General features: G+C 46.5%; 1 protein-coding gene across 1 annotated transcript in view; it reads left to right on the top strand.

The window, feature by feature from the left end:
- The window catches only part of MUSK (muscle associated receptor tyrosine kinase), a 55,782-nt gene extending 44,615 nt beyond the window's left edge, over nt 1–11,167 (top strand). Inside the window, exons 13-16 of the mRNA XM_080574556.1 lie at nt 775–964; nt 1,304–1,495; nt 6,618–6,766; nt 9,141–11,167. Of these exons, the coding sequence (XP_080430682.1) occupies nt 775–964; nt 1,304–1,495; nt 6,618–6,766; nt 9,141–9,820 (1,211 nt within the window). The 3' untranslated portion in view covers nt 9,821–11,167. The remainder of the gene's footprint in view (nt 1–774; nt 965–1,303; nt 1,496–6,617; nt 6,767–9,140) is intronic.
- Nucleotides 11,168–15,912: the final 4,745 nt, after the last annotated feature.

Below are 15,912 nucleotides of genomic sequence, written 5' to 3'. Positions count from 1 at the left end.
ATCAAAGCTACAAATTTTTAGTATTTCATCAATTTTTAGGATCTCAGGGCTTGGAAACAAGACAATTTCACTTGCACAGAGAATAAAGGCACTGTGGGCATAGAAGAATACAAGTCAGTACCAGTTTCACTGGCCTTAAAAAGAAAAGTTTAAATTTCTTTCTGTTCTCAATCATTATATATATGCACATACAGATTAACGTTTTCTAGAATGGCTCAAAAGTACTTGGCAGGGGGCTACTTGATTTCCCCCCCCTAAAAATAGAGCTAAATGTGCTTTACACTACTTTACCGTATTTGACCCATAAAGACACCGAGATGCAAGTTGTTGGAGGCAAGGTATCCAGGAAATATCAATGTGTACTTGCCTTGGTCTTACACTCCTTTCTGCAGATTCGTTCTAGGACATGTGATGTATTGTGGCTCACATTGTGGACCTTTGCTCCTTCCTAATACAGACTTCAGCTTATTTGAACGCTTTGAGACCACCAGTGCACCTCCCACCTGTAATTCTTTCTAACTGTCTGATTCCTTATCAAAATTGGGTTCCCAGCTCTATGCGAACTGTAATTAGGTCTTTATTAGGTCCTGGACTTTAACATCTGGTAAGCAGAAATGTGTTCTGCTTCCTGTAAACCAAAGTTCCCTAGTATGATCCTCTCATACAGTCATACAGTTGTATCCATAATGTCAGTAGGACTCCACAAGTACCTCTTGAGGGAAAGCCCCAACCCTATAAAAGTGTCATAATCTTCTGATTTCGTTTACATTACAGCATCCTTATCACTAGGAACAAGAAAACCAAATGGAGAGTTTCCAAACCTCCCCCCTCCTCCATCCTTTTCCGCTACATACTCCATGACTGTTATCATCTCGATCATCTCCAGCTTTGCCCTTATCGTGATCCTCGGCATTGTCACGCTCGTTTGCTGCCGTCGACGAAAGCAATGGAAAAACAAAAAAAGGTAAAACTCAGGACTTAACCCAAGGCAACAAATGCTGCTTTGAAACATGGCTTGCCTGCTTCTGAGAGCACAGTCCTGCAACTGCCTGCCGGAGGGAGAAGCCCTCCCTATGTCTGTGGCTGCACCAGTGCAGGCTCTGAGGAGTGCCTGTGTCAGAGCAGAAGGTGGCCTGGTGGCTATTTTGGGGAAATGACGTGAGACCCTGCTGCAAGGCTCTTTCAGCAGCCCTGCCGTACCTCCTTTTTCCATCCTGGAAGAAGCCAACCCCAGAGGTGCAGATGTTGATCTCCTGGTCAGGGGCCATGCACACTCTGACCAACAACTGCTCCGTTGTTTCAGAGAGTCAGAAACACCGACGCTCACCACTCTGCCCTCCGAACTCCTCCTGGACCGGCTGCACCCCAACCCCATGTACCAGCGGATGCCCCTTCTCCTTAATCCGAAACTACTCAGCCTGGAGTATCCCAGGAACAATATTGAATACGTGAGAGATATTGGGGAAGGAGCATTTGGGAGAGTCTTCCAAGCAAGGTAAGCAGTCCACGTGTGAGTCCTCTCTATCTGGAGGTATCTGGGAAAAATCAGGAGTTGGGCATCCATTTGCCTGGACACCAGAAATCCTTTGTTCATTTACTCAAACTGAAATTGGTAGAAGGGCCCAACAGTTAAGCTGAGGCTTGAATAATTGTTTGTCTTGTCCACTGCTTTCCACTCATATCTGTTAAACTTTTGTCAAGAATGAGTCTCCTGTACTTCTCTCTAGTACATACTGTGTCAAACTCACATACCAAAGTCTGGTGTGACAGCTTAGCTAAATTTATCATCCCTATTTTTTTTCAAAGAGTATTGCATGTGGCATGTGACTTATTGTGAAATGCTTGCATTTCCCAGTATGTGCAAATCGTCGGTGTGTGCTGTCCTCCATTACAAACTCAACACTGGCCAGTAGTTACCACAGAGGGCAATGTGTCATGCTGCAGTTAGGTCCTCACCCAGTTTACATTTGATTTAGTGGCAAAACCAAACCAAACCAAACCAAAAATCCCCTAAAAATCCGACCTACTTAAGCCAAAATCCTTTGTGTGTGTGTGTGTGTGTGTGTGTCCCCTTTGCTTATTCAGACTTTATTCTTGGAAATCACAACCACTGTTGCCTGTTTAAATTTAAGGCATTAGATGAGCCACAGATTCTGTTGAATTTCCTGGGAGGTGAGGTCATGCTCTTCTTCACATGTGAAAAACATTTCATTGAGAACCCAGGGATGAACCCAAACTTGCTTAGACTGGGTGGATGGAAGGCATCTCGTTACCCTTGACAGTCTGCAATGCCTGCAGGTCAGCATTTGGCCAGTCTGCTCTTCTTGGAAAATCCCAGCCCAAACTCCTGAAAGAAGGTGGACAGAGTGTTCCATTTCGCTCGGGATGGGTTTTCTTAGTCCTTTACAGTTAATGAGTCTGGGACGTAGCTCATTTTGTCACTGTATCTGGAGTAGTGTGTGATGACAAAAAATGGCAGGGACTATTAGAGTCCTGATGTGCACCATGGCCTGCCTGGCGAATTGCTCCCAGTGACTTCAAAACCAAAGGACTCTCCATGCAAAAAGCAGCCATAAGTGCAGATATTTTCAACATTTATAGTTATGCTGTGGATGTATCCACTGGGAAATTAGTTATGGGCTGGTTAAAATGCTGGTAGAATAGCAAAACCATTTCAATAGATGTGACGGATTTTTTTCCTAATGAAGGGATGTGGAAGAAATGCAGGCGTACTTTTATTTAATGTAGAGGGAGCTAAAAATAACAAAGTTTAAAGGGCGCACAGTGGGAAAATCACAGATGCTTAGCCTGTGATTGATTGTTAGCTTGGATGGCTGAGCCAAATGCATCCAAACTTGAGTCGAGAGCAAAGTTGCGGTGACTGAGTCACAGCTGGTGCAGGCAAGCCGGTGCAGGTGTGCAATGCCTGGTGCTCAGGGCATCCCACTGAGTGCAGCCTTCCCGTAGAGCATCGCCTGCACCAGCACCTCCAGATAGCCTCAGCGCTACCCAGAGCCTCCTCAGCTGGAGGTGGCTCTCCCCGACCTTGAGCAGGACCTCTTGAAGGGAACTGAAGTGTCACTGAAGCGCCAGGTTAAGCAAGTGTTAAAGTGGTGTAGAGAGCTTCCATGTGGATTTCGTCCACCCCAGTGCTGTAATTCCTTTTAGTTAAACCTTTTTGCTATTGTCAGTGGAAAACGGGAGAAAAAGAAAAAATAGGAAAAAAAAAAGCAAGCAACAAAATCGTATCCAGTTTTTGCAACATGCAGAGTACCATACCCTCTGAAACACCCGGTTTTTGGGGCTCAGGGAAGGAGCCCCAGAAATACTGTTTCTGAGTGGCTTATTTATTTTTATTAAAATCTCTATCAGAAACCACTCTGAAGCGTTATATTCTTGGGGAAAATTCCATCCCCTGACATTCCTGTGCACCACTGGCAGACCATCAGAGACTGCTGCGCTGACATCCAGAAGCACCAGCCGCGCATCCCTCCAGGTGACGGACACCACCCCAGCTCAAATCTTTGCCTTCCCGTCGCAGATGGATAAAATGTACTTGTCTGCATGTGTTAAATGGACATCTCAGGCTAAGTTTAGCAACCCTTTTACTTCTCCTGGTCTCATGTTTCTCCCTCTCCTGTAAACACAGCTCTGCGCACGATGCCAGTGATGCTTTTGCCAGTTGGCTTGCTGCGAGTCCTGATTCAGTGTTTACTCACTCCTGGGTCAAGCAACATGTTAGGACAGGAAGTGTCTGGCTATCATTTACCAGCTCCTCCTGAAAGGCTGCCATGTCCGCTTAGGGCTCATTCACACTGGAAAGGTTGAGGAAGTAGCCAGTTACCTCAACAGATGTCTTTAAAACGAGATATGGGACCTGGCTCAGGTCTGTCCTAACCAGGTCGTGGTGGCCAATTCAGGATCTCCTGCTCCTGGGAGGACCATGTTGACATCTGCACACCTCCAGAGCACCAGTCCTCTGCAGGACAATGTAGATGAGCATGCAGATTGCTCCCAGAGGTGGAGCTGCATGCCCCAAACTAAGCTTGAAGGCCAGGGTTGCCCAGTGCCCTGGATGTGGGGTCTTTACCAGCACCAAAGACTCGTGGACCCCCATTGCAAAGGCTTTGGGGTCAGCTTGTCATCTCTGTGGGAGACAAGGCTGCCCCAAGGGCCAGGCTAGAGCTGTGAGCTCAGAGATCGAGGTGGCAGGAGTTTCTCCATCACAGGTATCCTCATATTCTTTCAAGTGCAAAGGATGTTTCTTTGACCTGCTGTCTCAAATGTAGCTGAAAAGCTTTTTGGATGTTAAAGAAACCAAATGAAACAGTCCACTGCCTGTTCTGAACACTGTGCTGCCCCCCCCCCCCCAACATTTCCCTCCAAAGGAGAGGGTAAAGGTAGTTCTCCACCTGCCTCGTTAGATGTTTATGACACCAATTAACGGCCTAACAAGCTGCCCAGCTGTGATGCTGAGGAAGATGTGGGACAGGATGCAATCTCAAATACAGATTCAATCTGCTCCTCATTTTTTTTTTCACAGTTACTGTTCTGGAAAGAAGGTCTGTCTGGAAACCTAAAGTCAGACATCCTCTTTAGGTAGACTGGGGGCAAAAATCTCTGTTTGCCCTGCTGGTTGGCTCTGTAAACAGCAGGTACCTAGAATGCTGCCAGTATTGCACAGATCCATTGATGGTGAAGAAACTGAGGACAGCTGCTGTCCATCCTGTGCACAAACTGGGGTATCTCACCTAAGCATTTGGGGAGTCACTAGAGTGGAAACCCAGGGTAATTTCTGTTGATGCTTCCTATTTCTAGAAGAAAATTACCACTTTTCTATTAAACACTCCACATTCTGTCCTGGAGCCTGAACTGTCCTGTTCAATTACAGAAGCCACAGCTTCCCAGTGATCACGTGTGCCCATCCCATTCTGCTAACAGTGTCTTTTGGGCACCAAGGAGTTCAGCTTCAGCAGCTCTCGGCCAAGACTGCACACAGAGCCCCTCTCTCTTCCCACTCAGCGCGATGTCCCCAGATCTGTCAGGACTGGGCTGAAGGAGTTAACATGAGTTATTAACATGAGTCGCTGAGGGTGGAGTTACGTGCTGTAGCCTGAATGCCCAGCAAAAGGCTCCGTGCAACTTAATCTCACTTGAGTCGCATTTAGGTTAGTTTACACTACAGGATTTCAGCGGAGAGCGGATAGATGGGTCTACTTCAGGCTTTGGCCCGGGGTGAATTTCTCTCTCCAAAGCGTGCAATATGAAGCTGTTGGCACTGTGCTAGGTCTGCTAGCCAGTCATGAGTGGGAATCTGCAGTGAGGCTGCTTGGCCGAGATACATGCCCTCTTCTTTTTACTTTTAATTGCCCTGCTGGTTTCTTCAGGGTATTGCTGCTGACTTTCTCAGGCAGGGAGGATAGGCAGCAGTGGGTGCGTGAGAAGACATCTCCTCTCCTACTAGACTGGAACCTTGCTGCCAGCACAGGGTGAAAAAAGGAGGACATTTTGCTGTAGCAGACAAATGTGGAGCCTGCTCCTCCACCCCGGCATGCTGGACCTCCTCACCCAAGCCCTTCAGCTGCGATCTGGCTGCCTGTGAAATTCCTCTCTAGATGGGCATCCTGCCACCATCTGACATTTGACATTTATAGCATCCGAGCGCATCTGTTGCAAGTGCCATATGTCTGGAGTAGATGACAAGGAAACTGGAAGTTTGCTTTGGAAATTGGAACCTCCTCTTGGGGCTACTGAGCAGTAAAGTAACCTGGCATTTGAGCAGCAGGAGGGCAGTCAGGCAGGAGCACGGAACATGACTAGGTGCCACTCTCCACGGGCTCTGTCTGCTTTTAAGGCGTGCATCTCAACTGCAGGACCCCTGGGCAGAGTAGGCGTGGGCAACGAAATGTGTGTCCGAGGTTTGACCTGTGTCTGAAGCGCAGAACGTTGCTGTGCTTTGGGAACAGCTACCCCTGCATCTTTGGCAAGCCTGCCTAATCAAACTCGCTGAGGGCAGAGTAACCTGTGGATAAAAAAATAAAATGAGTCCGTGCTTGTTCCAAGTCAGGAAGCTCTGTTTCCGGATTTGTGTCTCTTAAGCTGAAGATTCACCAGTGTCCAGCATGTATTGGTGCACGAGCTTGTTCTTCAGACACGACACGTATATGCTTTCTCCCTTCTGTCTCATCACCTGTTTCCACAAAACTTGCAGGAACATAGCTATGTGCTAGATATCAGCTCCACCCTGTTAAATTCAGCTGAAATTAGCTAATGGGTTCAAAACTTGCTAAATTACAGGTGTATTCCACCCACCCTGCTCCTCCTGAACAGTGGCAAAAGGCTATTTTCCCTACAAAACCTGGGGAATGTACTATAATTACTATTTATTCTCTGATAGTAGCTAGATATGCCAATGCCACCACTGTGCTGTGTGTGGGAAAGGAGGCTCTTTCAACATTTTCATATAAAATATGCTTATTTTTCACTCCTGGTAAGATCAATCCTTCGGTCAGTGCCGAATGCTTCCACCTTGTTTTTTGTCTCCATCATTTCGCACCAGAAACAGAGACTGCATTTGGTGTATGTGCACCTTTCACCTTTGCTTTCCTCTCTCCCAGGGCCCCGGGGCTGCTGCCGTACGAGCCTTTCACCATGGTGGCAGTGAAAATGCTGAAGGAGGAAGCATCCGCAGACATGCAGGCTGACTTCCAGAGGGAGGCAGCCCTCATGGCCGAATTTGACAACCCGAACATTGTCAAGCTTTTAGGTATCTGAACGAGGTGCCTATGTATGGGGTACCCCATCCTGCAAATATGCTGGGGTTTTGCTAGGGGCACAAGGGCAAACACACGTGCATGACCAGTCCTGAATGCAAGCGGTCTCTTCTGCAAGAGGAAATGCCTCTTACAAAAGGGGTGAGCTTTTCTGTGAGCCACTGCATGCTCTGCTAAATTCCCCACCAGAACAAATCTCAAAAAGTAGGTCTGACACTGCTGCTTTTTCAGGACGGTGCGTTGTAACAAACCCTCTTCATCCTGTGCTAGAGCATGCTGCTGACCATCTTGCTGCATAGCTCTGCTTCCAGTTTCATAATATCAGGGCGGATGTCTTACAAGGAAGACATGAGCTTCCTGGAGCTGTGATTTATTTTGTGGGTATTTAAAAAAAAAAAAAAAAAACACAAAAAAACAGGCACAAGTCTTGTTAGTTTTATGGGTTCCACTTACTATTGTCATGTCTGAACACTCACCAGCATTAAAAAAACAAAGTGAAGCAAACAAAACAGAAAAGCCAACCGCAAAAACAGTCCCTTCCTTCCCCTCCCTTCCCAGCTAAAAGGAAACCCTGGTTTATTGGGCTTTTTAGCAAGCCTTGGTGCCACAGCTTGGCTAATACTTCATTCCTCTGTAAAGAAAGCTGCTGACCAGATTTTATTTCAGTAAATTTTCAGTTTCTGAATGAAATGGATGTTGCCATCCACCTTCACCTGGCAGTCCTACTTGGGGTTCAAAGGGTTGATCCCTGTCAACAAGCAGCTGAGATCTTAAGTTATTTCAATAGGAAGCTCCACCAAATTTGGAAATGCAAAAACCCCAGGTTTAGGAAAGCTGGGTTGATATAAGTACTTTGGCAACGGAAAACAACATCAGGAAACGCCCCAAATGCAAATAAACATTGTGTTTATTGTCAACACACTGTAGGTCAGGAAAGGGCAAAGGTACAGGAACAAACTGGTCTCACATTGAGCGGGCGTGGGGAAAAGAGCCGCATTGTTGAGCACAGCTTAGACGATAAAGCTCTCACACACTCCTCACGCTTGTCAGATCCCGATTTTATCATGCTGGGAACAGATATCTGTTTTTTCTCAAAGATTCAAGTGTTAGGTCATCAACAAGAACTTTGGATTTCGCAATAAGTTGGATCACCAATTACTAAATGAATGGCCCAAAGGAAGCAAAACACATACACTTCAAATGCTGGCTTTTGCTAGTTGGCGAGTTACTAGCAGGCACACAAATAATTTTGCCTACCTCTAAAACTGACTTTACGTCAGTAAAACTGGTTAAAAAGTTGGGTTTGGAAATTTGTATATTAAGCTGGTGGTCTTTGCACGCACCGATGATATTAATGCAGTAGAGAGAGGCTCTGATTTCAAATTTTTCATATAAAACATATATATTAGGTGCATCTAATTGGTGGACCTGATCTGAAAAACATGACTAGGTCATCAGAAAACTTTGGAAAAGGCAAGGCAAACACCTTCTACAGACTAGCATGCTGCAGCTGAGTCACATCAATCTTGCTGCATGGTGCGAGTGGGGTCCTTGTCTGATTATGGCCCTTAGTAAAGCTGGTGTAGGACCAAGCACATGTCCACCAGTGGAACTAGGTTCTGCATCTGTTAGATGTGGCAGATCTCTCCTTTCTGATATCTGCCTTTTCTTTGACTTTTTTCTCTTTTTTTTCATATATGAGAGTCAGTCATGCTGTAAGTAATTTCTGCAAACAACATTTTTTGCATGTGCAGTTTTCAAACAAACAAACAAAAACCAACAACTGAATAATATGGAGCAGGAGTGTCTTTTATTCAGGTATCCCAATGTACTCTTGAACATGTCCCTGAAAATGTTGTTTTGTGATTACATCTGAAGTCTAACTATATATGTGTAGCCTTTACACACATACTAGTATAAATGCAATAACTAAAACAAACAAAAAAAATACTGTAATTGGAACTATAAAATTTCTTCCTGAAAGTATGTCCTTCCAGCTGCAACTGGGAAGAGACAATGCTCCTCTTAATGCCAGTTTAACCAGGTTTAGGCTCTTAATTAAACATAGCTCCAAATATATATCCTCCTCCTTGGATGCCCAGACAAAGCAAGCAGCTGCATGACTTGTTAGCGTCCTGCACAGAGTTCAGCATTAGATCCTTGGTGAAGGAGCTTCAAAGACACAAAGGGACCTGATGCAACTTGACGGTGTTTGCATGCTTCACCTTTCCCTCTGCCCCCACACACATTCTTGAAAATACTTACTTTGCGTAAGTATTTTTGGATTTTTTTTTTTTTGCGTCTTGCCACAGCAGAACCTTTCTTTGCTCCCCAAACGACCCATGCGGTGCGTCTCTCTTCTTGCAGGTGTGTGCGCTGTTGGGAAACCCATGTGCCTGCTGTTCGAGTACATGGCCTACGGGGATCTCAACGAGTACCTGCGCGACCGCTCGCCCCGCAACCTCTGCAGCCTGGCTCAGCAGGGCGGCCTGGAGGCGCGGGTCTGCCTCCCCAGCCCCCTGGCGCTGTGCTGCACCAGCCAGCTCTGCATTGCCAAGCAGGTGGCCGCGGGCATGGCCTACCTCTCCGAGCGCAAGTTTGTCCACCGGGACTTGGCCACCAGGAACTGCCTGGTGGGGGAGAACATGGTGGTCAAAATCGCCGACTTCGGCCTCTCGAGGAACATGTATTCGGCCGACTACTACAAAGCCAACGAGAACGACGCCATCCCCATCCGCTGGATGCCCCCCGAGTCCATCTTCTACAACCGGTACACCACAGAGTCCGACGTGTGGGCCTACGGGGTGGTGCTGTGGGAGATCTTCTCCTACGGCATGCAGCCCTACTACGGGATGGCTCACGAGGAGGTCATCTACTACGTGAGGGACGGGAACGTCCTCTCCTGCCCAGACAATTGCCCTCTGGAGCTCTACAACCTGATGCGCCTCTGCTGGAGCAAGCTGCCCTCTGACCGGCCGAGCTTTGCCAGCATCCACCGCATCCTGGAGCGCATGTACGAGAGGGCTGTGGCCTCCCTGCAGGTCTGAGGGGTGTGCCCAGGGTGTCCCCCACGTCCACCCACCTGGATGGATGTGGACAGGCCTGAAAGCCCCTGAGTGGCAGCACCACTCAAAGCTGTGTTTTAGAGGGAGGAGAAACACCTTGTTCCTCTGCCAAGCAAGAACCATGTACTGCACCCCCCTGGGGTGGGCTATACCTCCCTGAGGTGGACTCTGTGTCACAAAGTATGGGGATATCTCCCAGCCACAAGGCTGGGGCTCTTTGGGTTGGTGGCCGTGCTGGCAGTGCTAGCTCAGGACCTGCATTAGGCATTTCCAGGAGCACGGGGCTCCACAGGCAAAGCAAACCAACCTCTCGCTGGCGGCACTTCCCTTCCTATCAGTTCCCTCCATGTTCTCCTGCGTTTGTGCTCTTTGCTGTTACTTTTGCTTCCCTTCTGTAAATGTTTTCAACTACTACCTGAAAAAAATATATATATTGCAGAAATCAATTCTATTTTGGATTGTGTTTGCGTTTTATTTTTGCATATTCACTTCCTTTTGTAGAAAAAGGACATTTCTGAAACCACAGTCCACTTCCTTTTAACTTCCACCTTCCCTTTGACACTCGCAAACACAGCACAGACAGAGTGAAACCAGGAGCCTGCAGGACCACCAGCAGGAACCAGTATGTCATGTTACACAGACGAGCAATCTCCTAAGTAGCTCAAAAGCTCCTCTTCTCCAAAAGAGGGAAGTCTGTAGTGAGGGTCATTTGATTTTTCCTAAGATCTCACCCCAAAGTCTGTCTCAGGCATAGCAGCCGGTCTTCCCACCTTCTCCTACAATAAAGCTATTGGGTACTAAGGGACAAATTAATCCTGAAGGTCCAGCCTGGCACCTGGCTGGTCTCTCAGGTGTGTTTATTTCACTCTGCTGTGCAGGGTCCCCTGTGCTGAGAGCAGGGAGAAACGCAGCCCCTGTGCTCAAAACCTGACCTGGTGCTATGCTGGTTGTCACACCTGTACCTCTGGGTGAGAAAACATCCTCCCCTGCAGAAACATGGCACAGAATTAATTCGGGGTGATGTATGCCATCCATGGCCTTCAGAGACATCATGCCAGCTAGGGGAACATGTCAGAAAGGGGAGCTCACCCTCCAACACAAAAAGTATTGCAGACTGCCCATCCACAGGGCAGAAATGAGACTGCCTTGGTTACACAAGGTCCTCAGCCCACTTGCAAACACCGAAGATAATTTGTCTTCTAAAAGTTGTCTCAGTCGTAATGCATACATCACTGTCAGAGAAAAACAAACTCCTGCCCAGGAGGAGCAGGTAAGTTTAAAAGGTTATGCCAACCATCACGACGACCAAAACTGGAAAGTATGTGCCTTCATCTCCTTCTTTCCTGTACTGTCAGTTAATCTCTGTTACGCCACGACCTTCTATTCTTTTCATTTATTTATTTATTTTTAAATAACCGTAGTGCATTCTGGCTGTGGCCATGGGTGCACTTTTCAGTATTTTCATTCCACTCGTTTGTGTTTCACTCAAGCGAAAGAGCTCACATTTAACCAGGACAGTGGGAAGAAAGAAAAGGAGCACTCCTGGGGCTGCAAAATGTTGAAAATACTGCTAGGCCAATGCTTGGATACCTGCAGAGAGAGGAGAAAACGACCAGTGCTGTCTCACCCATTTAGCAGTCCTGCCATCATGCTACTTTGTCAGAGGTTTACCAAGGTCTGCATGCTAAGACACAAAAAGAAAAGCAAAACAAGAACTCCTGGCCCCTCTTTCCAAACACAATAATTACCGGAGATCCTTGCGTAGCTCCTGTTGCCACTTCACGACCACCTCACAGCCCTCAGCACTGAGTTGTGCTAGGCTTTGTCACCTGGCAGAGATGCTCTGTCTGCCCTGCACATCACATCAGGGCGAGGAGGTGATGCCAGGAGATGGGGGTGAGCAGCAGAGTGCAAATTCAGGCAGTGCTCTGGGCAGCACGGGTTTGGCCGTGCTCTTTAGGGAGGGCAGGATCAGGCCTTGGATGTGGGTAGCTGTGTAGGTCCTGCACAAGTATGGGAAGGAAAACACCACCTCCTCCTAACGTGAAAGGTGTCTTACACCAAACAAAGGTCGTAAGAAGAGGTTGGTGTGAAACCTGTGCCAGCTGCTAGTCTGAGCAGATGCACCCACTTACAGACCAGAGGGCAGCCCTTTTCCTTGCCCTTCCCTAGCCAAACCTCTCTTTCCGTGACACCAGTTCTGGCCCCACGCAGTCTGAATGGGCCCTGCTGTCATAAAAGTGGAAAATCTGGTTTTCCCTGCCCAGCATTCCAGCTTTTGCGTTGCAAGCCTGTGTTGAAAGTGAGGTAGCTAGCGACTGTAGGTCAGGATGGAAAATGCTTCCCCTGTTGTAAGGGGAAAGATCTTTTCAAGATCGTCTCGTTGAGAAGCTCTCTGCAGCATGCACTCCAAACATGATAATCGCTTCTGCATCACGATCCAGCAGGAGGGCTTAGCGCCTAAACGGCGATGTCCTTTGAGGATTACATGGTAGACAGACCTTCTGCTGCCTTGGCATATGGCTGGATTTTACCCTGAGTGTTTCCTCCTGTTGTACATTTTTCAGCTTGCTGAAAGCTGGAAGCTGAATTGCTTTCAGGATTTGCTCTCTTACACAGCTTTTTCTTTTTTTCCCTTTTTTTTTCCTTTTTTTTTTTCTTTTTTTTTTTTTCCTCCCTTTGAGAGTTTTTCTTTCTTCAATGGATGTTATACAGTACGCTACTCCAGAGATTTGTAGGTTGTTTTTTATAGCTATCACAAAACTCAAATTATTTTGAATGGGAGTAAGCAGTGGGCTTGTGAGAGAGTAGAAGAGAAAGGAAACATATTAATCAAAAAATTGTTTGGAAGCAAAAATATTTTGCAGTCTCTAGTTTGGATTTACATGTTCATGCAGAGAAAGAAGTTGAACCCAAACCAGTTAATTTAGGTGCTCAAGTTCCCATTCCCACTGATGGCAGAGGGAGCCTTGCAGTCAGTGGCATGGGACAATAACCCTACAGAGAAGAGGATTTGCAGCATGCTTGGTATACCCACTACCTCCAAGTGTCCTGAGAGCATATGCAGCACATATGCAGCTTCATCCAGGGTGACATCCCAAGACAGCAATACTCTCTTGTTCTTTAAAAGGTGTACTTGAAATGCATTATAAAGCATAAATTCCACAATTGATCAGACACTACCTGCAACATGATTAAAGTTGTTTTAGAGAAGCTGCTCTCAGTCACGCTGCGTACTGAACTCATCTCTCTGGTCTCGGCTCTCCAAGGGTACACAATAATTATCTGTTCTCTGTTACACATTACAGAAATTATGGCTTTGAATGACATCCCAGAGATCTACATTTCTCACTATCCTTACCAGTGTAGCTCCTGTGCGTAATATTTTAAAAAATAAAGAGATATCAGAAATGAATTCTTTTCTCTCTGTTCTCTTCATTCTCCAGCACCAGGTTTATTACTTGAAATGGGTGCATTTTGTCTTATTAGTACAGTTTTACTACAGCTTTAATATCACTATGGTTATACTGTAGGCAATTATAGTAGAAGTTTGCACAGGCTTTTCAGATCAAGGTATGCAGCAAAATTAGCCTATTATGTGTGCTCAAAGGCATGTTTTTTTCTACACTGATGGCTTAAATTGCATGCTTTAAAGACACAATAAGGCACTATGGGTGGAAAAAGGCACTTGAGAAGAAGAAGCCGTTCAGGTTGCTCTGTAGGAGGCTGTTTTACAGGATGGCATTCAGGTGGGAGCAGGAGAGCACTGGGCTTTCAGCATGACAGGTCCCTGTCCAGAGACTAATGGCGTGAGGAGGACAGGAAGGAGGATGTCACCACGGCAGTGTGGGATGGAGTCCCTTGAACACTTTCCCTTGACACAGCTGTGTCCAGGATGCCTCATGTGGATGGAAATGACATCTGCTTCCTCCATGATTTCTGCTGGTATTTGTGCCTGGACTCTGACCTCACACCAAGACAAGTTGGGAATAAAAGTGCTGTTCAAAATCAAAAGGGAATTGAGTTTGCTGTCTGTAGAAGACAGCCAAGAAAATAGCTTGTCACTGATGGGTTTATCTAAAAAAAGTCACAAGTCCTTTTTCTGCATGTGATTCTTGAATATGAACTTGTTCAGTAAGTCCTCCACAAAGTCCACTGGCATTTTAACTATTTTAAAACTCATTGAGATCACTTAACAATCAGAACTGGAAAGTAAAACTGAACTTCCTGACTACAACTAGCCAGGGAAGAAATTCTTTCTTTTAATTTTCTTTCCTTTTCTTTCACCCTCTTTGTGCAAATTCCTCATTGCGTCTGTCAAAAACCTTCACTTTGCTCACTTCAGCCCTGTTTAAAGCTTCTCATCTTCAGCCAGGAGTTAGCAACTTGCTTTATTGCAGAGCCTTGCTGTATGTGGCAGAGGCATTTCCTAGAGGCACCTCTCTGTTGGCAGTGTCCAGCAGTAACTGTGCAAAGGGCAGGCTCTGAGGAGCTCGAAGCTGCCCATCTAACCACTGCCTACAGCTTTCTGTGCTGCAGGAAGTGCTCGCCTGAAGGGCAGGTGATGGTTTGCACCATGACATATCTCTGTTCTAACATGGTATCTTCCACTGTCCTGCAAATTTAGGATTAAGTACATAAAAGTTTAATCGGTGACAGATAGGGTGTTATGCAATGGGTTTGGACTAACAGGAAGTCACATAATTAATTGAAAAAAAATTACTGTATATTAATTGAATAATAATTTATTGAAAAATTATTTTTTTTCTGGCCAGTGGGATGCTTTAAATCTCATGCCATTTATAGGCACATGTGTTGACTTGGCCTCTGAGATATTACGACACATCTCTGCTGGGCAGCCACGAACATGTTGGGGCACTTGCATGCTTACTGCCCTACCCCACGGCCATTATGTAAAAGAGATGTTACAGCTCAGGAGCTTATATGGGCGAGCACACATTCACGTAAGCAAACAGCTTAATGGACAAGGGGGGCTGTGCCGAAACGCAAGGTGCTGGGTGAATGAATGGGGGTTATTCACTCTCTTGCCTGCTGAGCTCACGCCGTGCTAAATTTAACTTCTTATTTAAAGCAGCATTAACTCCGTGGCAGCGACAGGGGAGAACAGGCATGGTTTGGTGGCGGTGGGGACGGGGACTTCTTGTGCCTTGTGGCACGATGTGGAGACACTCGTGGTCTGGGTGTCACTGCTCAGCCCGATGAGGCTGCCCAGAAGGATCCGCGAGCCGCGAGGTCGCTGCTGGGCTCCACGTCAAGAGGAACCGGCCTGATTTACAGCTTGACGCCAGCCATACCTGGCAGTCCCACAGGGCTGGCAGAGGAACTGGCGAGATGACTTGGTATCAGTATGTCTTGTATGCGAGATCTTCAGGGCAATAGCGAGGCATGCTAATGGTCTGTCCTCTCATTAATCTAGGGCGTGAAAAATTGCGAAATACTCCCTGGCCCCCGTGGCACCTCTCGAGACAGGACCATAAAGGTTTTGGCCAACCTACTTTACTGTGTGACACACCATGTGTGGACATGATACTATAAAGCTTACACACCGTGCTGAACAAAGAAACCGAGTTTTTGCCTCTTTTGCAGACCAGGTGCACTCTCCCTGAGTGTGCAGGGCAACGGAGTATTGGGTTCGGCTTGCGTGAAATAAAACCTGTCAATGAAAAGGACACGCTGCTATTAGGAAACTTATACTGACTCAGCAAGACTTGTACAAATATTTTCCTTGGACAGCTACCATACAGTCAAGTAGCTGCTACTACACATTTGCCCTTTTATGCCACTCCAGACAAAGGATTATCTGTTAGCAAGAAGATTTTAAAAATAACTCAAGCAAAATGTTAGATTAAAATCTTACACACAAGATAAAAGTATCTCTGTCTTTGTGAAAAAAAAAATATACGCACAGTTCATCCTGGGGAGTCTGAGATTCTCTCTGGCTTTGTTGGCAATCCTTCTAATTTTATTCAGAGGTTAGTGGGGTTGATAATCATTCACTGCTTCGCCCTACGCAGGGGTGAAGTGACCTCCAAGGACGTCAATAGCAAACAAGG

Source organism: Anser brachyrhynchus (genome assembly GCF_964034855.1).
Source record: "Anser brachyrhynchus genome assembly, chromosome: Z".
NCBI classification, from domain to species: domain Eukaryota; kingdom Metazoa; phylum Chordata; class Aves; order Anseriformes; family Anatidae; genus Anser; species Anser brachyrhynchus.
Note: the sequence above shows the minus strand (reverse complement) of the source record. Positions and strands in the feature narration are given on the sequence as shown.